The sequence below is a fragment of the Akebia trifoliata genome, chromosome 4 (assembly GCF_017979445.1).
Source record: "Akebia trifoliata isolate Shusen 1 chromosome 4, ASM1797944v1, whole genome shotgun sequence".
In the NCBI taxonomy this organism is placed as follows: domain Eukaryota; kingdom Viridiplantae; phylum Streptophyta; class Magnoliopsida; order Ranunculales; family Lardizabalaceae; genus Akebia; species Akebia trifoliata.
In genome coordinates this window covers 9,223,741-9,250,307 of record NC_141378.1, presented here as the reverse complement: position 1 = coordinate 9,250,307, position 26,567 = coordinate 9,223,741, and the positions used below count along the sequence as shown (strand labels likewise).

Genomic DNA, 26,567 nt, shown 5'->3' with positions numbered 1-26,567 from the left:
CATGGGATCATGTTTTTGGATGTCACAAGTGAGTTTCACCACGTAAGATTTTAAACCTTACTAACTTATTAAAACTAGACTTACTGAGACAATAAAACACTCACATTTATACATATTTTATTATTAAAATATAAATCAAATTATCCTATAAATAAAACTCGTTGACGACTGTTCATATAAATTTGAATTAATAAGGAAAAAATTATCATAAGCAACAGAAATTAGGTGAGGATAGAGAAATGATCCAACTCTGTGAATTCAACCGTTCGGTCCATACCAGTGAGTCCAGCTGTCGTTCTGGGAATTTCTAATGTCCAGCGATGTTGGACCCCTTTCTGTACAGTGAACTCCCGAGATAATAAAAGAGTCTCTAAGCACTGATCGCTAGGAAATCTTTATTTCTCCTATTGTCCTACCTACCACCTTAACTGACAAAGCTCCAGAACGGACATGCGTACCTGACCATCCCACCCAGATTCCCGGTTAAATGTTAAAATTTTCAATCCTCGAGACTCGTTTGACACACATTGAGTCAAACGTACGGTTGAGATGGAGTAAGAAATTACAGATTTCCTTGAGATAGTTTCGATGGCATCTCTATATCGACTGTACGTTTGATTCAAGGAAGTCAAACATCGTTTGAGACCATAATTTCCAAGAATATAATTTGTCACTTCTTCGTCAACTTCCACTCCTCTCTGCTCTTAATTCGTCACCACCACCACCGTTACCGTCCATCATTAACAACTAAACAAGACAGTTAGCAGTGAGAGAGAAAGATGAGTTTCAGAAAAGAAAACGAAGAAGGGAATGACCTCAGGAAGCCATTTTTGCACTCGGGGAGCTGGTACAGGATGGGCTCGAGGCAGTCAAGCTTGATGGAGAAGCTCGGCTCATCATCTCAAGCCATCCGTGACAACTCCGTCTCTGTCGTCTTCTGCGTCCTCATCGTCGCCTTAGGCCCTATTCAGTTCGGCTTCACCGTACTCTCTCTGTCTCTGTCTCTGTCTCTCTCTCTCTCTCTACGCAATCTCTAAACCTAAAAATCTCTGTTTTATTTCTTCTAGTCTGGATATTCTTCTCCAACACAATCAGAAATCATAAGCGATCTCAGGCTTACACTCTCAGAGGTGAAACACATTGCATCTTTTACTTCAATTTCTCCAAGAATCAGGATTGACAATTTCTTAATCTGTATCTTCGTTTGTTACAGTTTTCGCTCTTCGGATCTTTGTCGAATGTTGGCGCAATGCTTGGAGCAATTGCAAGTGGTCAGATCGCAGAGTACATTGGGCGAAAAGGGGTACAAAAGTAGTTGTTGTTGTTTTTTTTATATAAAATATTTATACTTTTTCTTAATTAAATGTGTTTCTAGTGAGAATTATGTTTACTTACCTAAATTAAAGGAGTTAGTAGATTAAGATTAGGGATTAGATTTGAATTAGGATTTGTTGATTTTAGAATTTCTCTAAAATTAGTAATTGAAGAATATGAATTGCATTTCCAACTGAAAATCAATACAAAATATTGAAATGTATTGATGGATACCTATTGGTATCGACAGAGACCAATATGAACATTGAATGTTTCAGTTGAGATAGTTCCAATTTTTCTCTTTATTTTTGTATGATTTACAACCGTTATGAGTCTAGGTTTCTAAAAAATTAGTAATTGAATTACAGTCGTTGATGATTGCATCCATCCCTAACGTCATCGGTTGGCTTGCCATTTCATTTGCCAAAGTGAGTGAATTCTCTCAATAAATATCTCTTCTCTGGGGCATATTAATGCGTTCACTAATTACCTTAACGATCTTCTCAAATTTTAATATTTTAAAAAAAAATTCAATTTTGTGTAGAATTATTCATTTCTTTACATGGGAAGGTTGTTGGAAGGATTTGGGGTTGGAGTGATTTCCTATACGGTAGACTTCAATCATCTTTCTCTGTCGATTGAGCCCATTTTGATTTTTCTTTTTTTAATGAGTCACTTCGGGTCATTCGGTAGGTGCCTGTTTATATAGCGGAGATAGCACCTCAGAACATGAGAGGAAGCCTTGGATCTGTGAACCAGGTTGGTGGTGCTTCTATTGTGTTATTGTAATTAATTTGCAAATTTGAGGTTATTAAACTTACAAAAGAAATTATATTTGTTTTTTTTTTTGTAGCTCTCTGTCACTATTGGCATCATGTTGGCTTATCTCTTGGGACTTTTCTGTCATTGGAGAGTGCTCGCTGTTATAGGTAATCCTATAGAAGACTTAACTTTTGCAGACTATTTGGGCCATTGGGTTAGAAAGGATTGGTCGTATGAGCTTTCTAACCTCTCATATGCTTCATGTTAATTATCTCATAGATTTCTTGTTGACCATTCATATAATTAGCAGTAATTTGTACATAGGGGACTCTCTTCCCTAAATTTCCATTCACTTTCTATGAATATGATATGAGAATGAAGCCAATTACTTCTTTTTAGCTCACTTAGTTAAAGTTTAAAATATAAAACTTGCTCACTTGATCAAATTTTGAAAAGCTTATTTTGATATTTCAAGGTTTTTCAAACATTTCTATAAATTTCTTATATGAAATTTGATAATTTGGATTTCACAAGTTGGTGTTCAAACTTATAACTGCCTGAACAGGACATTCAGCTAATTGCTTAAGGATTTTGATATTTAAGTTCTCTGTTTCATTTATTTATTTCTTATTATTATTTTTTCCGAAACTCTTCACTGAGTTGAAGAAAACCCATCACCACATGACTCAACCCATGTCTTGGGTGAGCTGAGGCACTCTTCTATTTTTTTCAAATACTTGGGCAAGGAGTTGATACCCTCGAGAAGGTTCTAAATTTCGACTTCAACATCAATTTGGTCCCAGCTGAAATAAAAATGGAATGCTTTTATTTCATTAATGCTATAAATGTTGTATAAGTTGTCCGGTATTTAGAAATATTGGAAATAGGAACGTGTCTCCATTGCTGGGGGAGCAACTAGTCCATAAGAATCTAATTTTTTTTTGAAACCTTACTGCATTTTGAAATCTTGATCTTCACTTGTTATTTCAAGTGTTAGGTTAAGTTCTCTTTAGGTTTTAAAAGGATGACCTTAATCCAATCGGTCAACACAAGCTTTGATCGCACAAGAAGTTTTGAACTCCGTGAAGTTTATTTTCTCATGTTTTATGACGTTCATTTAACCAAGCAGAATCTACTCCAAAATCAGTTAGAGCATTATTTGAATCAATGTGCTTTTATTCTCTTGATTTGTAGGAATCTTACCCTGTACAATTTTGATACCCGGTCTCTTTTTCATCCCTGAATCTCCACGGTGGCTGGTAAGGATCACAAACTAAATGCATTCTCAACTAGAGTTGGAAATCTTGTTTTAGATTATGATTTTTCCTGATATCAGGCAAAAATGGGTATGACGGAAGAATTTGAAGCTTCTTTGCAAGTTTTACGGGGATTTGATGTTGACATTTCCATTGAAATGAATGAAATAAAGGTACTGACTTGAACTTCTTCAAGTTCATTAACTTAAAACAACTATCGAAGATATTTTCATTATTTTTTCTGCCTCTAAAGTCACCATGATTTTCTTCAAAATTTGCTTTGGGCAGAGGGCCGTGGCATCAACAAGCAGAAGAACTACAATCCGTTTTTCAGATCTTAAGCAAAGAAGATATTGGTTCCCTCTAACGGTAGTAAAGCTCATTTTTATGGTTTTACTTTCTCAGCCACAAAGTTTAAAGGCATTAGACCTAATTAGTTCTGATAATTGATATTCTGCAGATAGGAATTGGATTACTTGTGCTACAAAATCTAAGTGGAGTCAATGGAATTCTTTTCTACTCCAGTAATATTTTTAAAGCTGCTGGTAAGCTCATCAGTATTTTCAATTTGAATTGGCTTCCTACCTGAATGAAATATTAAATGACTGCTTTTGAAATATGTAGCTATCATAATTTTTCTTTCATGGAAAATCAATTTAACTGAGATTTTACAAAAAATAGTTTTTGAATCTCAAGCCGGCTACTTAGGATGGCTTTACATAAAAAAAGATTCTCATTTGTTGCTTTGGCTCTCGTGAGTGATTTAGATAGCGATATAGTTTAATTCTAACACTTGAGTGGCTAATACATTCTGAAATGTCTTTCGGATTGGAGATTTGAATTCGATACTTAATTTAATTGCTTTTTCTAATTTGAACAGGGATTTCGTCTGGTAATGTTGCAACATTTGGAATTGGGGCTATTCAGGTATTGAACTATTACGTAAAAAGTAATATTTTGTTGTCCAAATTAGTTGTAACATTTCAGGACAAATTCTCCTCATTTCGTTTGATGGACACAATATTATATGTTTAGGTCATTGCCACAGGGGTTACTACTTGGTTGATGGACAAAGCTGGCCGTCGGCTTCTTCTCATTGTGGGTTTTTAGAGGAAATGTTTTTTTTTTCTTCATTGGGATTTAGGAGAATGATATCTACTGAAGTATAAGATCACTTACTGCAGGTTTCCTCATCTGGAATGACTGCAAGCCTCCTCCTTGTTTCAGTTGTGTTTTATTTGAAGGTCGATTATGTTATGGCCCTCCTGAAATTCTCGAGTTGAATTGTAGATGTATATTTGTTGATCAAGCATTCTCAAGATGTCTTCCTTATTTTATGTTTGGAGTGCTCTCTGATGTTTTTCCCTTTTCTACTGACCTCAGGGTGTTATATCGGAAGATTCTAATTTATATACTGCATTGGGTATACTATCAGTTGTTGGACTTGTGGTATATATTTATTCCTTCAATGTTTTCATGTTTCTTGTTGAGTTTTGTGGGTAATAATGTTATTCCTATATGCTTAACTGATTATTTTCTTTCAGGCTTTTATAGTAGCTTTCTCTCTAGGACTTGGAGCCATTCCATGGATTATAATGTCTGAGGTATGCAGTCCCATCTCTACCTTCTTTTCCATGCCAACATGAATTTTTTTTTGGGTGCGGAAGAAGCTTTAAGACATATAAAATTTTAAACAAAGTATGAACTGCAGCAACAAAGAACTAGATAAACAAAGAAATTAGGAGTCCCTTTTATGATTTACCGGAGGAAAAAAAAAAAAAAAACACTAGAGGTAGAAATTTTAGAACACAAGTTAATTATAATCAGTCTATGAAGCAACAAAATTCTCCTTTATCATTTAAAAGCTTTTACTTGGTTGTTCATATGTCATATGTTCTACTGTATGACTTTAATCCAGTTATATATATATTGTTAATAGATTCTCCCTCAATTGGTAAAACACAAGCGGAATGACATTTTGTTCAATCTCAAGAACCATTGTTCTCACATAAAGTTCAAGTTTTGAAGAGTTTGGAATTTGAGCATTTTCTGCTTCTCCACCAATATAGAAATTTAGTCACGTGGTAACAATTTTAGCTGACAATACCTAGACCTTGTATGGTAGCTTTACAAGTATAAATGAGAGGAATATACTTAAACCCATTAGAAATGAAAGAAATATATGTATGGGTTGGTTAACAACCAATACCCTTTGGATCGTTACATTCATGTAGTACACACATTAAAATAGAGATTGTTATCACATGCTTTGCAATTGCAATCCTCTATCCTTAGGCCCTGTTTGGGTAGAAAGTAATGTGGAAGAAAGTAGCTTTTTGAAAGTAGAAAATAGTTTTCTTTTGCTTTTTAGAAGTTAAGATTTTTACATTTTAAAAGTAGGTTTTTAAAGTTAATCCAAACAAACTTTTTTTTGCTTTTTAACTTTCAGAAGTAAAAAAAATTACTTTTTTAAGTGTATTCAAACAGGCTGTAGAATGAGAAGTAAAGCCATTCAATGAAAACTGATTGTCAGAACCTTTGTGAGCCTTAAAGGCTTAAACTTTACATTAGTGGATGGACTCTTATGGATAAATTGCGAATAATTCATGTATTAGAATTTAGATGTTCATTTTCGATTTTTGAGTAAAAGAATATAATGAAGCTGTCCAATTCAAAGATTCAGAATAATTCACCAGTTTTTTGTAATTGACCAAATAATTTGCATATTCGTGACAAATAAATTGATTTTATTTTATATTTTATAATGTAGAAATTTCAAAAGCATTAGATTTTTTTGACTTCTTTTTTTTCTCCAATTTGTGTCAAATTTCTAGATGAAGGTTTGATTGACAACCCCAAATAATAATCATGTCTTTTCTATCATGAATATAAATATGAACTTATCTACTATGAGATGAACAAAAGTTCTCTGGTAAAAGTTTGAAGCCGTCTGCATGACAGATTTTTTCCTTTGAGAAATAAATATAATGGATTTTTTATAATATATATTGACATATTCCTATTTTATAATAGCTATTTTGGAACATAATAGATACAAATAATACAAATCTGGTATATATGATCTAGTGTAGTAGCAAAAAAGATTACGATGTTAGGAATGAAAAAAAAAGGGGGGGGGATTGAATATATGTAATGTAATGGCTATAAGTCAACTCTTGTGTATGTTTCAAAGAATAATTTTTGAATCATACATAGAAAATACAAAAACAACAGATTTTATAAGTTTTTTGTTTTTGTTTTTTTTTGAATTTTGGCCAAATAATTTGAACAAATTTTAGATTGTCAAACCAGAGTAATTCTAACTTCTCGTCCCAAAGTGTTGTCGTACTAAAACACATCTACTAGGAGGACAGACTAAAATTATCCGATAAAAGTTGAAGGTGCTTTACATGGCTGATCCACCACATCTAAGTTATCCCAACAAAAGTACTCACCCAACCAAAGAATTGAGTTGTAAGGATCATTCACCACCATTCCCTATGTGTGCTACTTTGAGGACTTAGTTTGGTATCCAAAAGACACTTGCATACTAACTGAATGCCTATATCTTGCTTCTGTTTTTTCTCCTTTTCTTAATAATGCAATTATAAAGTCTATGCTCGAATTCATTAGATAAACACAAAACTTTAAGTAGTAGGAGAGAGTTTCTAGAATTTCTTAGTTGAACATACATCGATCCCTGGCGGTCAGTATGAAGAACTGATTCATAATCATATGGTTCTATGTATCCCATTTTATCTTTCTTTTAATATGACTTAGAGTTTTGTAATTAATTAGACTCATTTTATTTCCTGGACATGGCATTTCAGATCCTTCCACTTAATATAAAGGGCCTTGCTGGTAGCATAGCAACACTGGCTGCTTGGCTTACATCCTGGTTGATTACTATGACTGCAAACTTGCTTCTAAATTGGAGCAGTGGAGGTTCCTCTCTCTCTCTCTCTCACACACACACACATTGTGGTGGAAGCACCCAAATACCCTACGAATCAAATGATGAACACAAAGAAATCTATGCAAAAGAGAGGAAAAAAACACCAATCACACACGAGACAAGATTAATTTTATGTGGTTCTGCAAAATTACCTATGTCCGCAGGTAGCGACGAAGAATTCTTCTTGATGAAGTCACTAAAACAATACAATTTTAGGGTTTTCTAGAGAAAAAATAAATAGCATCCTAGGGCTTATGTATTTTCTAATACCGAAAATACCCAATCCAAATCCTGCATACCTCCACAAAAGTAACCTGAGAAACCTGAGATTAGGGCCATAAATAATACAGCAGGCGCGCGCACAAACACACACACATATCTACCTGTTGTGAGATGTCTAGTATTCTTATTGAGCTTAGACTTCAAGACAGAAAACAGTATCAAAGGGGACCTTTTCCTCTTGCTCTGGGTCTCAGCCCGTCAGACTACCCTACCTGGCTGGGAACTTGCGGGGGTTTGAGGGAAATGTCCCTGAGACGAATTTGTATTTTCGGGGTAGGGTTTTTCATGTTTTTTGCTTTGTGAGGTTCCTTGCAGCTGAGAGTTGTAGAGGACAAAAAGTGTGTAATCTTTATCGTTGATAGTGGATTTTTCTCCCTCTCCTTCGTGGTCGTAGGCAATTTGCCGAACCACGTAAATCTGTGTTTTTGTTGTGCTCGTTTCATCTTTGTTTGTTTTCTCTTGTTACGCTTCCGCACAACACTACCTTATCTAATAATGAAAAATGGATTACCACTCTCAACAGGAACCTTCGCCATTTACACGGTTGTAAGCGCCTTCACCGTTATATTTGTGGCACTTTGGGTCCCTGAGACGAAGGGGAGAAGTTTGGAGGAAATTCAGTGGTCCTTCAGATAATTTTTGCTTAAAGATAGCGGTTTTTTACCATTACTACTTCGCTAAAGCCTGGCCTGGCACGCATTCTGTAGAAGCATATTTGTGTACCAATGCCATAAAGCGAAAATCTTAAATCCAGCCCCGCACATAAGTCCATTTTGTCTTCCATTGTTAGATTTTGATTCAATTCCACAGTTCATTTGTATCATGAGCATAGCGACTAAGTTGGGATTTGGAAAAATTCGGCAAGGGAAAAATTTGAAAAAAATCAGGAATAAAAAAAAATATATTGTTACTTAACACGATATTTAAAAATAATTCAACGAAGCGTGTTGAAAAATATTTTTTTTCAGAGTTTTGTGAAGAAGTCGGGATTAAATCACCGATTGAACAAAGCGTGAATCAATCGCGACTTTTTAAAAAAATTGGAGAATTTTGTTACCATGATTATAGTCATCAAGTTGGGTTTCAGGAATATGTTGGCAGAGGCAAAATTTGGCAAAAATCGGGAAACAATCGAGCTAGGATTAGGACCATGTAATTCCCTACCAGGTGTGTTCTCCTATTATATAATCTAATATCATGTTAAATTATAATAATAAATCACCAAACCCCAAATAAAATTACAACAAGTAACCACAGGTCTAGAACACGATAGGTTTATATTGCTCAAAATATAAAAAGATAACACTCATGAGTGTCAGTTAAGATTTATCAATTGATCAAAATCAGTTTCATCTTCATTTGCATCCTCATTACCTAATACTTAATTGACAAAATGATAACCATCATTTTTATCAAGGTCATCTTTTATTTTTTCCAATTTACCAACAAAGTTCGTGATTTAATCGTGAAGTTCGTAAAAGTTGAGATTTAATGAAAAAGTCTCGATTAAATCAGTGAAGAAAAATGTCACGATCTATCACTACTTTTTCATTAAGTCACAGATTTTGGTGACTATGACTATGATCATTTTTGTTTGTGAATGTGAAACCAAAGATGAAATCATAAAAATAAAGAACAAAGTGATGTATGTTGTTTCTGCATTGCCTAGTCCATTGTAGAGATTTGAAGCAATTAGAGCTCCCCCATATCGCTTAATACCTCCTAAACCCTGAAACCCTAATTTCTTGACTCTTAATACCTCCTAAACCCTGAAATCCTAATTTCTTGAACAGAGATTTGCTGCTAAAAAACAAAGCTGTGCTTAACTGTACTTAAATCAATGGTGTGATGCCACGTGTATTGAAAATTTTGATTTTGCTCTTTTCTCTATGCATCAATGTCATCCATTCATTAGCTTATCATGCATTTTTGTGAGTACGAACTCTAGGCCCTGCTTGTAGAAGCCAATGGGCTTAACTCATCCTCACAAAACCGGCTTGTAAGATTTATATCATGATGCCCATGCTGATGTGGGACTATCACTCACACTCCCCCTAACGTGTACCGAGTCTTCTAATTGCCTGTGGTTACCGCTCTGATACAATGAAGAGAAACCCATGGGCCTAACTCAACCTCACAAAAACGGCTTGTAAGCTGAGAATTGCCCCAAATTTATATATAACCCAAGGTCATGATACGCAGGCGATGTGGGACTGCTGCTCACACGTCTTGATGTGTCATAATAAAACGCAAAAAATTGCATTTGTGATGGTTCACAATTAAGATCTTGTACAACATTTTGCTTATAAAGTGATTGGAAGTATCTTTAGAAAATCCTTGCAACACTTTTTTCTGTAGTTTGATTATTATTATTTTATTTTTTTTGCCCATATAATTTCTCCCAGAATTCCATTTTGATAGGTGTAATGTCTAAAGTACCCCCAAAGGATCATTCATTGGGTGGGCCTTTCCTTAGTTAGACATCCAATGATGAAAATTTGGTAAACTTATGTTTCTCATCATCAGATTCATATTGACGTTTGAACTGTCCCCATTGAAGGGTTAGCCCATGATCTCTCAACTCTGAATTAGTGGGCCTGAGCCCATGATGAACTACCACATTTCTTATTTTGTTTGTTGTTGTAAAAGAGAGAAGTGTAATGTTTTTCAGAAGCTACGTTTTAAGAAGGAACTTATGATTGGACTGGAAATTTGACAAATCTTTCCGAATCTGGTTCAATTCAATTGGACTGGTTTACACGTACTGTTCTTTTCTTAAATTATCTTTTATTTTAATAAAAAATAAAACAATAAAACATTAAATACATGTTATATAAGGTTTGATTATCAAATAACTTTTTTCCATTATGGAAATTATCATGAAAAGAAAATATTCAAATTTTGCATTTTAAAAGAGTACTCGTGTTGTGCACTTGATTATAAAATCCTTCATAATAACCTGTTTATATTTTTTTAAATTATAGTTAAGTTAAGAAATGAAAAGGTTAATGAATGATGGGAGTCTTTAATACGTTTGATTTATCTAATTTTGATATTTATATGGACTGTATAAAAAAAACCAACAAAACCAAGAAAGATGCCTAGAGTTCTAAACATTTGACATCTTATTCATTGATGTTTGGAAGGGTTGATTACACAGAAAAAATGCCAAAAGGTAATTTTTAGTTCTAGGGAAAAGTTACTTGGAGAGTTTTTTTGCTCACAAAAAAATCAATATGGGATTTCACAAAATCCCAGATGACTTATCGCATGATCCTTGATTTTGTGAAAATCGTAGATTGACTTTTCTGTGAGTAAATTTTTTTATAGGTAATTGTGAGAGAAAACATTAAGATTTTTCCATCCTAACGAAAAAAAAAAAAAACTCATTCTTGGGTGGTCAAATCGTCAAATATTTTCTCCTTGAGCCAATGAAATAATTTCTTGGGAAAATAGATGTCCTACAAAAATGCACAATCAAACACTACCAAATCATTATTTCTTAAAAAAAGGCAAAAAAAAAAAAAAAAAAAAATTCTTGTGGATTTTGGTGTTTATAAGCATCGTATCATATGTTGAGATTTATTTGTAACAAGTGAGTAAAATCATATTCTTAAAATTCATCCAAATTGATTCAAGGATAAACCTATTCAGCCCTTGAATTAGGAATACCAGAATTTGCTGACAATTCAAGTCATAAATAACACAACTCTCTATTCTCCAAAGACGATAATAAATAATCAAAAAGACTAGAGGGCTTTGGGTGAATTATTTTTGGTTTCATCTTCATGCAGATACGCAAGGAATTCCTTGAGGAACCGGTTGTAGACGCACGGTCGCTCCAAGTGAACTACGTGACCCGCCTTCTCTATCCCTTTCAAGGTTACCTTCTCTCCCAGTTGCCTGTAAACCACATTTAGGAGGATGTATTGGGTCAGCAGCAGCTAAACAATCTTATAAAAAATGGTAGATGTGGTCCAATCTAGACCATTCATTTGGATGGCTTTTCCTTGTGATAAGCAAAGACATATCAACACAATATGAAGCTTTCCGATCATTGGAATAACATTGATTTTTTTGTCTGCCCATTGAAGATGTGGCCTACTAATGAAATTGATAATTTGCACGTACCCCTCCAGATTTTAGTGAATATTTGAGATACCCCTTGCATATTTGAACTGATACCATACCCCTTGGGCACAGTCTTTTACTATAGACCAATTAAATCATCAAATACCCCTTATATTCAATTTCTTGTTGAAAAAAAATTGATTTTTTCTCAAAAAACGTAAATCTTTACATTTGATTTTGCTATGCATGAGTTTTACTAATCACTCGAGTTTCTCTAGGTGATAACGAGTTTTCAGCAAGCGATTGAAGATGAGGGTATTAAGCTCATTTTATCTTAGTCCTTCATATAAGAACATGATCAAGGAGTATGAAAAATACCACCAAAACTGGAGGGGTGTATCTAATTAAAATAGTCTGCACAAACGGACTCTGTTTTAGTGGGCCTGGGCCCAAGGACCAATTACTTCACATTCTCTTTTTGTTGTATAGAAGAAGAGACACGTGTGAACTTATAAAGGTCGAAAACACTCACTGTTTCATATTATGGGCGAGCTCAAAATTAAATATCTGGTCGTCTTCACCCCAAAGCAGATGTATCTTCTGAAAAAAAAAAAAAAAAAAACGCATTCAGATTTCCTAGTGAGGGTAGTAAAATTGTAAAAAAAAAAAAAAAAAAATAGAAACCAAATGTGTAACTTAAATTGCAAACGATGTACCTGAGGAAAATTGGGGATGGTGGCATCCTTGTTGCTGATGACCAAAGCCTCCAAGAGTTCAGCTCCCTCCTTTCTGTTGCCGAACATCACCTGTGGGTGTCAGATTAACACCACATCATGATGATGAAAGAACAAAAAACAAAAAACATTAAATCTAGTTATTTATGAATCAAGGGGCCAGGTTATGATATTGGCTTGGTGGGGCCAATGCAAGATAAAAAAAAAAAGGATGCCAAATGGGCTAAGTTTTGATGTAATCATGTACACATTATGTCCTGTGTTATTAAGAACAGAGATGTTAGTGAACTACAGGATGTAATTGTTATATAGATGGTCCTGATTTAGAGATTTATGAGTCAGTGCAGTTGATCAAAAATGTTGTGTTGACTAATCCGAGTTGAATCACGAGTCCCAATTGACTCCACTTTATCAGATTTTGATTTTTTGAATTTTAAAATAGTATATCATATATATTAGTGGTACGTATCACGAGATCTGATTGAAAATATATGTCAAGATAGAATTAATTTGTCACTGACATTCATTATCGCATTAAATTCATTAATGTTTCTTTTGTGGTTGTAAATTTAGGAGAAAATACTATTTCAATCATTTGAGCTTCCCCATAAGACAATTACTTACCTTGAAAATAGATATTTATTTAGATTTGGTTGAGATTCATTAAGAGAATAAACAAAGATCTTTTTATAGATCAATACATATCTTTTATATAGATTTCTACTATTTTTTCTAGAGATAAATCTTTCTTGGGAATCAATTGTTAGTTTGACAGAGTGCCAATTGTTGATTGAGGTTGGTATTTCCATATTTAGAAATGGGGCAAAAAGTAGGGTAGACTCGATTTGAAATCCGAGTAATTAAAAAATTAATTAAACATGCTTGGATCATTTGATGTAGATTCAAATAAAAAAATGGGCCAAATAGGGTTTGATGTCCTTTGACCTGACTTGAATATAGAACCACCCCTAAATATGCATGTAGTAATAATAATAATACCTTTAAACTTAATTTTTATTTTTATTTTTGTTTTACCCCCTTAACCCAAAGAAAATGCTCGTGAACTCTGATATATAAAAAGATAATAAAACACAAAGATAGAAATCATTTTCTATTTTTGAGAGGGACAATAAATATACCATCTAACTTTAAAACATTTTTTTTAATTCATTTAATTTATTTTATTATTTTTTATCTTTTATCCTTAAATTAATTTTTTCTTTTAATAATATCCTATAACTTTTATTTATTTTTTTTCATTTTAACTCCTTTTAATCCCAAAGAGGACGCTTGTGTGTACAAAAGGAACTTTAGTATATATATAAGTCCGACCCGAATTGGATCTAGACACGATATTAGTTAGTTAGTTTCAAATTTATAAAGAAAAATTTGATGCGGAGTAGGAATTTGTTCTTAAGAAAGTTGTGCTAAGGTGATGAACCCACATGTATTGAAGGAAGCACTTTAAATCCGAACTCCAAACCGCTCAAAAAAAATTTCCCTTTTTTTCCCAACAACACATCACACTTGCTTTTTCAAGACATGTGGTTTCATTTAGCACAGAAATTTCAGAAGAGAAAATTCGTACTCTTTCATTTATGTCCTATTTAAAAAATAACTTTTTTTTTTTTTTAACCTCAAAGAAGGTTTGAGAATCTCCATCAAACAGCCGGCTAGAATTATTACTGATATTCCATAGATCGATTTTAGATGAACCACTAGGACCATCTTCTAATCTCAGCCGTTTGTTTCATGGACAGTCAAACATCCTGACAGGGCTATATAACCAAACAACGTTTGTGGATTGTGGTTCACCACTAGATGTACGACTGGGATGAAAGGAAAAATAAACTTTTCCTACATATCAGAATTAATCTTAAGAGATATTCTATAGCTAGATCAACTTTCGCAAAGTGCACACCAATGAAATATGTAAATCACTAAAGAATTAGCAAACTATCTTGGGTACTCTTAATAAAGGTTGGTGTGGCAATAGAAGCTTTCTAGTAATTCTAATATTTTTATAAATTCTATTGCCACATCAACTTTTGCTAATAGCACCTGAATTCATATCAAAGAATAAGAGAATTAGAAGTAAAAAATTGGTGTGACAATAGAAGCTCTATAATTTTTTTTTTTACTTATCCAAATTTTCTTCCGAATCCTTAAGTACAACTCTCTCATATCAATCGTTGTTTGAGAGAGAGAGAGAGAGGGAAAGATGAATCATAACAAACCTCGAGATAATCACGATGAAGACGTTCAGGAAACCAAAGATTCTTATAAGCACCAACAGAGAGAAGAGCTTTAAGACCCTTGACAGAGTTAGGCAACAAAAGCTAAGAAAAAGAAGAAAACCCAAGCCTCTCAAGTGTTTCATCGCTAAACGAATCGGTCATCGCAAGTATCGAACCCGAAATAACCAAAGCCTCGACCAGGTCTGGTTCCTTCTCAGCCATCTTAAAAGCAACCATACCACCATAGCTGAACCCAACAACCGTACACCTCTCCACACCAAGCTTTCTAAGTCCCTTAACCAAACACTCAGCTTGAAACATAGGTGACCTATCTTTACTGTCTGTGATTGATTCTCCAAAGAAGAGTAGATCAGGAACGTAAACATCATATTTTATCACTAATGATGCAACCTGAAACATCCATGTTACAGTACCTGGTATTACAAACCCATGAACAAGAACAACAACAGGTTTGTTTGATTTCTTCTTCTTCGTCTTCTCAGTATCATATTTAGGATTTTTGATTGTCTCAGAAGGAACCCAAAAGCTCATAACTGTTCCTGGAATGATCTCAATGGTTTGGGGTTTCAGCCCAGCTAACTTCATCAAACCATGCAACAATGGAATCACTGCTGCCACTAGGTTCACCATCTTTCTCTCTCTAGTTTCACTTGTGTGTTGAGGGCGGCTTTAGAATGAGGCGTCTTTTAAATTAGCAAAGAAGAGTGGTAGGTGAGTGTAGTAAAGTAAGACTGTATAGGATCTCTCTCTCTCTATCTCTAGTTTCACTTGTGTGTTGAGGGCTTTAGAATGAAGCGTCTTTTAAATTAGCAAAGAAGAGTGGTAGGTGAGTGTAGTAAACTAAGACTGTATAGGGTGGTTGTCTCTTATCAGTAAGGTTTGTAATCTGTACGAAAACGAGTGTGATGAAGCTTAAATTTGAGTTTACTTTCTCTTCAATCTTCATGGAATAATTTCCATGACGAATGCACGCGGTTTTGATATGTGGTTGGATACGCTTCTGACATGGCAAGGTCACAGAACCGCATTCATCATGACTCATCTGGAATAATGATGAATAGCTCTTGCACAATCCCTTAGTCAAAAGTCAAAGAATAATTATAAATTGATTAAAAAAAAAAACTCATATATGGGTCCCTTTCAGCAACAAACATTTTGGCAAAACATTTTTCAAAACATGGTTAGAGGTTTTGGATTGGCTGATTTTTGGTGAGGATGATCTCTATGGTGAGGAGATCATCCTCATCAAAATCAGCCCCTTCCAAAACTTCTAGCCCCATGTTTACAAGTTGAAAAATTGTGGACCGTCCATTTTTTGTAAATCATTTTTGATAGGTTAGAGGTTTTGGAATGGGCTGATTTTTGGTGATGATGATCTCTCACCGTAGAGATCATCCTCACCAAAAATCAGCCCATTCCAAACCTCTAACCCATATTTTGAAAAATGTTTTGCCAAAATGTTTGTCAAAATGTTTGTTGCTGAACATTTCCCCTCATATATATTCAACTGACGTGGAATGAGCATAGTACCATAAATTCCAAATTCCTTTCCTTGACAAGAATCTACAGTTCTATACATAGTTTACGTCAGTTGAGTTTTTTTAACTCAGTTTATGAATGATTTTTTTTTTTTTTCCATTTTTATATCTCAAGTTTGTAGAATTTTGTCCCCTGCAACCTTGTCGCATTGGATCGTGTTTAAAAAAAAAAATATTTTTGTTTGACAAAAAATGAAGTGATGGTTGAAAACATAACAACATTAAAAAAAAAGGGAAATGTTCAACACCCTAAGCTTTACCCTACCCTTTAATAAACATGTTTTGTCCTACATGGTTAGAAGTTTTGAAATGGGCTGATTTTTGGTGATGATGATCTCTCACCGTAGAGATCATCCTCATCAAAATCAGCCCCTTCCAAAACTTCTAGCCCCATGTTTACAAGTTGAAAAATTGTGGACCATCCGTTTTTTGTAAATTATTTTTGATGGGGTTAGAATTTTTGGAATGAGCTGATTTTTGGTGAGGATGATCTCCTCACCATAGAGATCATCCTCATCAAAAATCAGCCCATTCCAAAACTTCTAACCTATGTAAGACAAAACATGTTTGTTAAAGTGTAGGGTAAAGCTTAAGGTGGGGAACGGGACCCTAAAAAAAAATTAAAAAAAAAAAAAATTTTGTTTGACAGAAAAGGGAGTTGAAGAAGATACCTCTAGTTAAGTTGGGAAAATTTGCTAAGTTATGGTATCATGATTTACGACACTAGGTTTAAAATCCGTCTTCACCCTCTAATTGCTGACCACTAACTCACTTACGTTAACAAATAAACAAAAAGAAGAGGGATGGGGTTGATTAATGAGTTTTCATGTTGAATCGGCTCGGTAAACAGCCGACTGGAGTCGAGTTTACAGAATCACAATAGAGATGATTAAAGCATGATTGCTAATTTGTAACAGGAAATATTCCCAACCAGTATTTTATAGTTTGGAAGTTTTTTTACTTGCCAGGGAAATTAAGTTACAAACTCCACTTCTTCTAACTTGTGACACTCCCTTTTTGGATACAATGTTGCTAGACAGAATAGCTTAGATCATTCTTGAATCTTGACGAATCCCACACAAGAAATTAGTTTAATTGGTGATTTTATTGGTGCCACATTTATCATTTCCGAGGCTCCATGTTTTGTTTTTTCCCGATGTCAATTGTCTAAATCAACTTGCCTAAATGAATGTTTGGTACTCTTTGATGGGCCAACATCTAAATTTTAACCTGATTTGCCAAATTGTAATTGTTGGTATAGAGTTCTATATTGGGCTCACCATGCACAATGCTAGGGTGAATATGCTGGACTCTGCTGATGTGGAGGTGTGCCCAGAATCATAGATGCTTTGGAAACGGATCCTTTGTAGTGCGATTCTGCCGTGGCAATTGTGCTACAGACCATAAAACATTACATTGAACAAAAATAACAAGTCAATCCTCTAGTGGTAAATGTTTGTATTAGACTTAAAAATAAAAATAAAAATCTCAATTTTTTTTTTAATCTAATCAAAGAAATTGTAGAATCCGTCGTGATCATTTTCCTTTACGAGTCATGCTGGGGTGACACAGGATTGACTGTGATTCTCACAATTGTGACGTGGAGATGCATACATAACCGTAGATGATATTTACTCGTATCGTGAGGAAACACATTTATGTTTATGTGCACATCCCACGTCAGACTTATGAGAATCGCAGTAAATACCCTGTGTCATTCCAGCATTTTCCTTTACTATAATATCTTGGACGAGGATCCGTATACACATTACTCATAAAGATACAATGTGTTTTATCTTATATGGGCAAAAATGTTTGGAATGAACTGATTTTTTGTGAGGATGATCTCTATGGTGAGAAGATCATCCTTGCCAAAAATCAGCCTATTATGAAACTTTTACCCCCATAATTACAAGTTGAAAAATTTTAGACCGTCCAATTTTTCTAAATCAATTTTGATGGGGTTAGAAGTTTTGGAATGAAATGATTTTTTGCAAGGATGATCCCCTCATCACAAAGATCATCCTCACAAAAAATCAGTCCATTCTGAATCTTTTTAACCATATAAAACAAAAATATTGTAACTTTATGAGTAGCTTTATATGTCTACGGAACCCGACCCTAATATTCTTTGGTCAACAAACAACATTGGCGGCATGTCATTAAATTTTATGGTTACAACTTGATTAATTAATATGGTTTTGTACCAGGAAATTGATTATGGTAGGGTTGCAAATGGTGTGACTGAGGCAGTGTTGGCAGAGCGCTGCCCCAACCCTAAAGAAATTGACTAAATACGTAACGTAACCAAACAGTTGTCTGGATCGTTACTTTCTTTCTATGTGGATGGCAATGTTTAGTTTTTGTCCATAAATCAATCCTATAGTTTCATAAGAAAATAAAATACATGAAAGAGAGAACAAAATGATTTGTTTAAGAGATGCATGTGGAATCTAATGACTGTCCTTAATCTTCTTGGAAACTATTCTTTAAAGAAAAAACTCTTACATTCCGATTTTTTCCCAGCCCACCTTTACAAAGTATCATTCCCTCTCTCTAAGATAGATAAAATAAGATTAGCATCAGCACCACACCCGTGGCGTAAATGAAATGAATAAACTATGAGACTGATGTGCATTTGTGTTGGCTGCTACTGCAACCATTGATTTGAACATGAAACTGTCAAGGGCTGAGTTGGTGTGATCTGCATTTGCCACATCATCACATCTAATTAAAATAATTAAATGATAGAGAACAAGCCATGTCACAGTATAGTTATGGTAGTTGTGTAACTTCTAACACTTGTACGGTAAGAATTTTCCACATCATCATATAAATAGTTTTATGTAAATGTAATAAATGTTAATGAATGAAATTAGATTGAACAATTTTGGTCAATCTCTCTCTCTCTCTCTCCTCTCCTTTCATTAAAATTATCAGTATAGTTTGAAAACATATTATGATACTAAAAAACAAAAAATAGTAACAAATAAAAGCTAAGGGTATTCTGATCTTTTTTATAGAAACCATTAGAAGTTAGTATGCTTCCCAAATATATTTTTAGTGCAAAAATACTTCTACTAGTAATTTATAGAGTTGATTACCAAAAATCTTTCCAACACAGAAGTACTTCTCCAACTCCTTCACAGAGTACTCCAACTTCTACTCTTTGGTAGAGTACTTCTGCTTTTAGTATCTAAACAGACCCTATATTTAAGAAGGAACTCATGATTGGATTGAAAATTTGACAAACCTTTCCAACTCTGGTTCAATTCAATTGGACTAGTTTACACGTATTGTTCTTTTCTTATATTATCTTTTATTTTAATAAAAATAGAAAATATTAAATACATATTATAAGGTTTGACAATCAAATAACTATTTTCCATTAAGAAAATTATCATGAAAAGAAACTATTCAAATTTTGCATTTTAAAAGAGTACTTGTGGTTCACTTGACTATAAAAATCTTTCATAATAACCTTTTTATATTTTTTTAAATTATAGTTAAATTAAGAAATGAAAATGTTAATGAATGACAGGAGTCTTTAATACGTTTATCTAATTTTGATATTTATATGGTCAACATAAAAAAACCAACAAAACCTAGAAGGATTCCTAGAGTTCTAAACATTTGACATCATACCCATTGATATTTGAAAGGGTTGATTACACATAAAAAATGTCAAAAAGGTGGCTTTTAGTTCTAGGGAGAAGTTAATTGGAGAGTTTTTTCACAATATGAAAAAGGCCAAATTTGATGGTCTTGGGCTGTCAAATTTGATGGACCAAGAGGTTGAATTGGCGTCGAATTTTTTATTGTCAATTTTTTTTTTCGACAAGTCAAAATTGTCAAATTAATGAAGAATAAGAGAAATGCAACAGCTCTAAGCCATCAAATCTGGGAACATCAAGAATTTCAACGGTCCTAGACCATTTAAATTTAGTTTCTATCCCTTTTATGTAGAAATTTTCAGTTTTCACGTAGTGTTTTGCTCACAAAAAAAATCAGTATGGGATTTTACAAAATCCCGGATGACTGATCGCACGATCATTGATTCTATAAAATCTTATATTGAATTTTCTATGAGCAATTTTTTTTCCAAATAATTGCGAGAGAAAACATCAAGATTTTCCCATCTTGACGGAAAAAACTCATTCTTGGGTAGTCAAATCGACAAATATTTTCTCCCTGAACTAGTGAAATAATTTCTTGAGAAAATAGATGTCTTACAAAAATGCACAATCAAACACTACCAAATCATTATTTCTCAAGGGAGGGGGGAGGGAGGAGGGAGGAGGGAGGGGGGAAGGGGGAAATCTTAGGGGTGCACATTGGATTGGGTAAATTCGAGAACCGAATCAATCCGAACCTTTTGAATTGGTTTGGTTCGGATTGAGCATGGTTTGGTTCGGGTGCGGATTGTAAAAAAAAAATCTAATTGATTTGGTTCGGTTTCGGATTAGGGGTATATATATATAAAACCCTTTCTTAGTTTCGTTCTTCTATCTCTTTTTCAAGTTTGAAGAAAACCTAGCTGTTGTTCGTCTCCCTTACTCACCTCGCCACCTCATCAAAAAACAAAGAGGTAATCCATCTCTTTCTCTCCCTCAATTATGTTAGTGTGTTAGAGGTAACTCATCAAAGTCTTCAACTTCATCTATTCTATTTCTTTTTTATAACAAAAACTCATAAAAAATGTGCCCCTTAACCTTTAATCACAAAATAACAAGCAACATTTAATTTTAAGAATGACTTTAATCTTCAATTATTCCTTACAAGGTAAGTGTTAAATGCTTTTTATTTTCTAATTTTTTCATGATTGTTATTTTTAACGTGTTATGCGTGATACTTCATTTAATATTTATTTTGCTTATTTTTGAATTTTAAGTTTTAACTATTTTAATTTTATTATTGAAAATAATAAGTATGAGAACTGAGAATCAAGAATCGATCCGAACCAAGGTTGGTTTGGATTGGTTATATTCCAAATTTGTAGAACCGATCATGTTTGATTTGATTCCAATTTTGCCAAAATCCGAATCATGTGCACCCCTAGAAAATCTTGTGGATTTTAGTTTTTATAAGCATCATATCATATGTAGAGATTTATTTGTAACAAGTGAGGAATCATATTCTTAAAATTCATCCAAATTGATTCAAGGATAAACCTTTTAAGCCCTTGAACTAGGAATACCAGAATTTCCTGACAATTCTAAGTCATAAATAACACAACTCTCAATTCTCCAAAGACGATAATAAATAATCAAAAAGACTAGAGGGCTTTGGGTGAATTATTTTTGGTTTCATCTTCATGCAGCGACGCAAGGAATTCCTTGAGGAACCGGTTGTAGACGCACGGTCGTTCCAAGTGGACTAGGTGACCCGCCTTCTTTATCCCTTTCAAGGTTACCTTCTCTCCCAGTTGCCTGTAAACCACATTTAGGAGGATGTATTAGGTCATCAGCAGCAGCCGCTAAACAATCATATAAAAAAATTGTAGATGTGGTCCAATCTAGACCATTCATTTGGATGGCCTTTTCCTTGTGATAAGTAAAGACATATCAACACAATATGAAGCTCTCAGATCATTGGAATAACATTGATTTTTTTGTCTGCCCATTGAAGATGTGGCCTACTAATGAAAATGATAATTTGCACGTACCCCCTCCAAGTTTTATTGAATATTTGAGATACCCCTTGCATATTTGAACTGATGCCATACCCCTTGGGCACAGTCTTTTGCCATAGACTAATTAAATCACCCAATACCCTTTATATTCAATTTCTTGTTGAAAAAAAATTGATTTTTTCTCAAAAAAAACGTAAATCTTTTACATTTGATTTTGCTACGCATGAGTTTTACTAATTACTCGAGTTTCTCTAGGTAATAAGGAGTTTTCAGCAAGCGATTGAAGATGAGGGTATTAAGATCATTTTATCTTAGTCCTTCATATAAGAACATGATCAAGGAGTATGAAAAATACCACCAAAACTGGAGGGGTGTGTCTAATTAAAATAGTCTGCACAAACGGACTCTGTTTTAGTGGGCCTGGGCCCAAGGATCAATTACTACACATTCTCTTTTTTTGTTATAATAGAAGAAGAGACACGTGTGAACTTATAAAGGTCGAAAACACTTACTGTTTCATATTCTGGGCGAGTTCGAAATTAAATATCTGGTCGTTTTCACCCCAAAGCAGATGTATCTTCTGCAAAAACGCATTCAGATTTCCTAGTGAGGGTAGTAAAATTGTCAAAATAAATAAAAAAATAGAAACAAGTGTGTAAGTAAGTTAACTTAAATTGCAGACGATGTACCTGAGAGAAATTGGGGATGGTGGCATCCTTGTTGCTGATGACCAAAGCCTCCAAGAGTTCAGCTCTCTCCTTCCGGTTGCCGAACATCACCTGTGGGTGTTTCAGATTAACACCACATCATGATGATGAAAGAAGAAAAAAATTTAAATCCAGTTTGGTGGATTGATGGTCCTCATCTACTTATTTATGATTATTATGGTATTGGTTTTGTGGGCCAATGCAAGAAGGATGTCAAATGGGCTAAGTTTTGATGTAATCATGAACATATTATGTCCTGAGTTATTAAGAACAGAGATGTTAATGAACTACAGGATGTAATTGTTAGGTAGATGGTCTTGATTTAGAGATTTATGAGTTAGTGCAGTTGATCAAAAATGTTGTGTTGACTAATCCGAGTTTAATCATGAGTTCCAATTGATTACTCTTGATCAGATTTTGATTTTTTGACTTTTAAAATAGTATAGTAATAGTGATACGTATTACGAGATCTGATTGAAAATATATGTCAAGATAGAATTAATTCCTCACCGACATATATTATCGCATTAAATTCATTTATATTTTTTTTTGTGGTTGTAAATTTAGGAGAAAATACTACCTCAATCATTTGAGCTTCCCTACTAGGCCATTACTCATCCAAAAAATAAATATTTAGGTTCATCCATGAGAATAAACTAACATATTTTAAAGATTTCTACTATTTTTTTCTAGAGATAAATCTTTCTTGGGAATAAATTGCCACTTTGATGGAGAGTGACAATTGTTATGATTGTTGGAGTAAAGTAGGTTAGACTTGATTTGAAATTTGAGTGATTCAAAAATCAAAATTAAATGGGGCTTGGATTGTAGGAGTAGATCCAAAAAAAAAAAAAAATGGTTAAATAGGATTTTATGTTCCTTGATCTGACTTCGATATAGATCCACCCCTAAATTTGCCTGTAGTACTAATAATAATAATGAAATGACCTTAGGTTGGAACCTCATATCACACTTTTTGACGTGAAAGTATACGGAAATGATAGATATTTTCATCAAGATACAAGTGAAAAAAGCATCTAGGGTTCCTATCTACTTTCATGTCAAAAAATGCAATATGAGATTCTAGTTTGAGGTCACTCCAACATGATTTTAATGATAAAATGCAAATGCAAAGCCCATTATTGTGAGGGACAAACTTTCAATTAGGATAAATATTTTATCTAATTACAATTTTTTTTGTGGGACCCATTAAATTGTCTTTTCTCTTCACACCTATAATTTTATTATATTTCATCTTTTATTCCTTTAATTCATTTTATTATTTTTTTCATCTTTGAACTTCAACCTCAATTTTTTTAATAATACCTTTAAATATTATTTTTTTTCATTTTTACCCCCCTTAATTCAAAGAAGATGTCTGCTAACTCTGTTATATATAAATATAATAAAACACAATGATAAAGTTCATTTTTTCTTTTTGTGAGGGATAATAAACATCCCATCCAACTATAATTTTTGTGAGACCTATTTTATTATCTTCCTTCATTACACTCTTTAATTTTACTACATTTTTTTTTGTACTCATTTAATCTATTTTTTTATTTTTTTATCTTTTATCTTTTAATATATATATATATATATATATAGAGGACACTTGTGTGTGATAGGGACAAATTAACTTTAATATGTGTATAGGACCTGACTTGAATTGGATCTGGATACGATATTAGTTAGTTGGTTTCAAATTTAGAAAGGAAAATTCGAATCTAAATATGATATACTTAGAATTGATCCAATCCAACCCATTTGATGCGAAGTAGGAATTTGTTGTTAAGAAATTTTTGTGCTAAAGTGATGAACCAATATGTATTAAAGATGCTCTTAAAATACAAACACCATACCGTTCAAAACAAATTTCCCTAATGTTTTTCCCAATCACACTTGCTCTTTCCAAGACATGTGGTATCATGCCATTGGTTAATTTAGCACAGAAATTTCTGAAGAGCAAATTCGTACTCTTTTATGCCCTATTTAAAAAATAACTTTATTTTAACCTTAAAGAAGGTCTGAGAATCTCCATCTAACAGCCGGCCAGAATTGTTACTGATTTTCCATAGATCCATTTTAGATGAACCACTAGAATCGTCATCTAATCTCAGCCATTCGTTTCATGGACAGTCAAACATCCTGAGAGGGCTTTATAAACCAAGCAACGTTTGTGGTTTACCAATAGATGTACGACTGGGATGAAAGGAAAAATAAGCTTTTCCTACATATCAGAATTAGTCTTAAGAGATATTCTATAGCCAGACCAACTTTTGCAAAGTGCACACCAATTAATATGTAAATCAATAAATAATTAGCAAACTATCTTGGGTGCTCTTAATAAAAGTTGGTGTGGCAATAGAAACTCTTTTGGTAATTCTAACTTATAAATTTTATTGCCACACCAACTTTTGCTAATAGCACCAGAATTCATATGAAGCATTCAGAGAATTAGTACACAACTTGGTGTGGCGTTAGTAAAAATTGGCGTGACAATAGAAGCTCTATAATTTTGTTTTACTTATCCATTTTCTTCTGAATCCTTAAGTGCATCTCTCCCTTGTCAATCCTTGTTTGAGAGAGAGTGAGAGAGAGATGCATCATAACAAACCTCGAGAAAATCACGATGAAGACGATCAGGAAACCAAAGATTCTTATAAGCAGCAACAGAGAGAAGAGCTTTAAGACCCTTGACAGAGTTAGGCAACAAAAGCTCAGAAGAAGAAGAAAACCCAAGCCTCTCAAGTGTTTCATCGCTAATCGAATCGGTCATCGCAAGTATCGAACCCGAAATAACCAAAGCCTCGACCAAGTCTGGTTCCTTCTCAGCCATCTTAAAAGCAACCATACCACCATAGCTGAACCCAACAACCGTACACCTCTCCACACCAAGCTTCCTAAGTCCCTGAATCAAACACTCAGCTTGAAACGTAGGTGACCTATCTGTACTATCTGTGATTGATCCTCCAAAGAAGAGAAGATCAGGAACATAAACATCATATTTTCCTGTTAAAGATCCAACTTGAAACTGCCACGTCACTATGCCTTCTGAAGCAAAGCCATGAACAAGAACAACAACAGGTTTCTTTGATTTGTTGTTGTTGTTGTTGTTTTCTTTTTTGATTGTTTTAGAAGGAACCCAAAAGCTCATAATTGTTCCTGGATGGATTTCAATGGTGTGGGATCTAAGCCCAGCTAGCTTCATCAACCCATGCAACAATGGCTTCTGTGCTGCCACTAGGTTCACCATCTCTCTCTCTCTCTCTCAAGGTTCTCTTGAGTGTTGAGGGCTGAAGAGTGAGTCAGTGAGGCGTCTTTTAAATTAGGAAGAAAAAAAGAATTGGTGGTTGTAGGGTTGTTATCTGTTTTAATTGAGGGACGTGAGCTTCTCCCAAGTTTTGGGGATTGAAGAGGGAATATTGTTATAGTCTAGGGTAATTTAGACATTTCACCTTTCGTATGTCTGAATATATTTGGGATACGTTGGTGTTTTAAAAACGATGACATACCCCTTGACCACATTCTTTCATAAGTTGAATAGAAAATAACCTAAATACCCTCGTAAGTTTCAGTTAAAATCCCTTTTACCTCTAACAATCAGATTCTAGAATATCAATCAAACATCTCCAATGTGTTTTGGGAGGACTAGCACTCGTTGTCCCTGCCTTCTCAAAATGCACCCCAATCAGTAGCAGGTTATGGAAAAAAATAAAATAAACCCACTCAATAACTTGTTAGTGTTATTGATTTATTCAAATGGGCTTGGTAAGGGGTCATCAAATGGATGCTTCCAACATATATATATATATCTATGGGGGCGGTTCAAGGGACACATGTAAAAACAATGGTTTTTCAAAATATGGGTTAGAGGTTTTGGATTGAGCTGATTTTTTTGCGAGGATGGTCACTATGATAAAAGGATCATCCTCACAAAAAATCAGCTTAATCTGAAACTTTTAAATCCATCAAAAGTGACTTGCAAATTATTGATTAAAATTAAAAAAAAAATCGACAGTTCACGTTCTAAATCATTTTTAATGGGGTTAGAAGTT

At 33.9% G+C, this 26,567-nt stretch overlaps 2 protein-coding genes and 1 pseudogene across 4 annotated transcripts; 1 reads left to right on the top strand and 2 right to left on the bottom strand.

The window, feature by feature from the left end:
• The first annotated feature begins 528 nt into the window (after positions 1–528).
• On the top strand, positions 529–9,028 carry LOC147403600 (sugar transporter ERD6-like 6). Its single transcript, XM_086439224.1, has 18 exons — positions 529–983; positions 1,068–1,130; positions 1,214–1,303; positions 1,683–1,742; positions 1,859–1,924; positions 2,008–2,073; positions 2,168–2,243; positions 3,271–3,335; positions 3,413–3,505; positions 3,621–3,701; positions 3,793–3,877; positions 4,213–4,259; positions 4,368–4,430; positions 4,517–4,576; positions 4,716–4,781; positions 4,877–4,936; positions 7,163–7,277; positions 8,093–9,028. The coding sequence occupies exons 1-18, from the start codon at positions 780–782 to the stop codon at positions 8,203–8,205; spliced, it is 1,473 nt and encodes a 490-aa protein (XP_086295350.1). The 5' UTR covers positions 529–779; the 3' UTR covers positions 8,206–9,028.
• A 3,140-nt stretch (positions 9,029–12,168) lies between these two features.
• On the bottom strand, positions 12,169–15,538 carry LOC147403599 (uncharacterized; annotated as a pseudogene). The gene is made up of 3 exons (XR_015177533.1): positions 14,612–15,538; positions 12,357–12,446; positions 12,169–12,240 (listed from the first exon to the last, which is right to left on the bottom strand). The product of XR_015177533.1 is annotated as an uncharacterized LOC147403599 (transcript).
• A 5,740-nt stretch (positions 15,539–21,278) lies between these two features.
• LOC147403598 (uncharacterized) lies at positions 21,279–25,818 on the bottom strand. 2 transcript variants are annotated; one of them, XM_086439222.1, is made up of 4 exons: positions 25,127–25,818; positions 22,492–22,581; positions 22,315–22,382; positions 21,279–21,599 (listed from the first exon to the last, which is right to left on the bottom strand). In XM_086439222.1, the coding sequence occupies exons 1-4, from the start codon at positions 25,763–25,765 to the stop codon at positions 21,446–21,448; spliced, it is 951 nt and encodes a 316-aa protein (XP_086295348.1). In that variant the 5' UTR covers positions 25,766–25,818; the 3' UTR covers positions 21,279–21,445. The 2 variants fall into 2 exon arrangements, with proteins under 2 accessions (XP_086295348.1, XP_086295349.1); XM_086439223.1 differs by lacking the exon at positions 21,279–21,599 and having other exon boundaries at positions 22,311–22,382.
• Between the last annotated feature and the right edge of the window lie 749 nt (positions 25,819–26,567).

What these genes read in the sequence shown, in the direction of transcription:
- LOC147403598 (XM_086439222.1), bottom strand. Translation starts at nt 25,765, where the DNA reads ATGGTGAACCTAGTGGCAGCACAGAAGCCATTGTTGCATGGGTTGATG. An exon ending in CCATCCCCAATTTCTCTCAG is followed by an intron (nt 22,383 to 22,491) that starts GTACATCGTCTG and finishes GCGTTTTTGCAG; the next exon opens with AAGATACATCTGCTTTGGGG. An exon ending in CTCGCCCAGAATATGAAACA is followed by an intron (nt 21,600 to 22,314) that starts GTAAGTGTTTTC and finishes TGTGGTTTACAG; the next exon opens with GCAACTGGGAGAGAAGGTAA.
- LOC147403600 (XM_086439224.1), top strand. Translation starts at nt 780, where the DNA reads ATGAGTTTCAGAAAAGAAAACGAAGAAGGGAATGACCTCAGGAAGCCA. An exon ending in CTATTCAGTTCGGCTTCACC is followed by an intron (nt 984 to 1,067) that starts GTACTCTCTCTG and finishes TATTTCTTCTAG; the next exon opens with TCTGGATATTCTTCTCCAAC. An exon ending in TCTAAATTGGAGCAGTGGAG is followed by an intron (nt 7,278 to 8,092) that starts GTTCCTCTCTCT and finishes CACTCTCAACAG; the next exon opens with GAACCTTCGCCATTTACACG.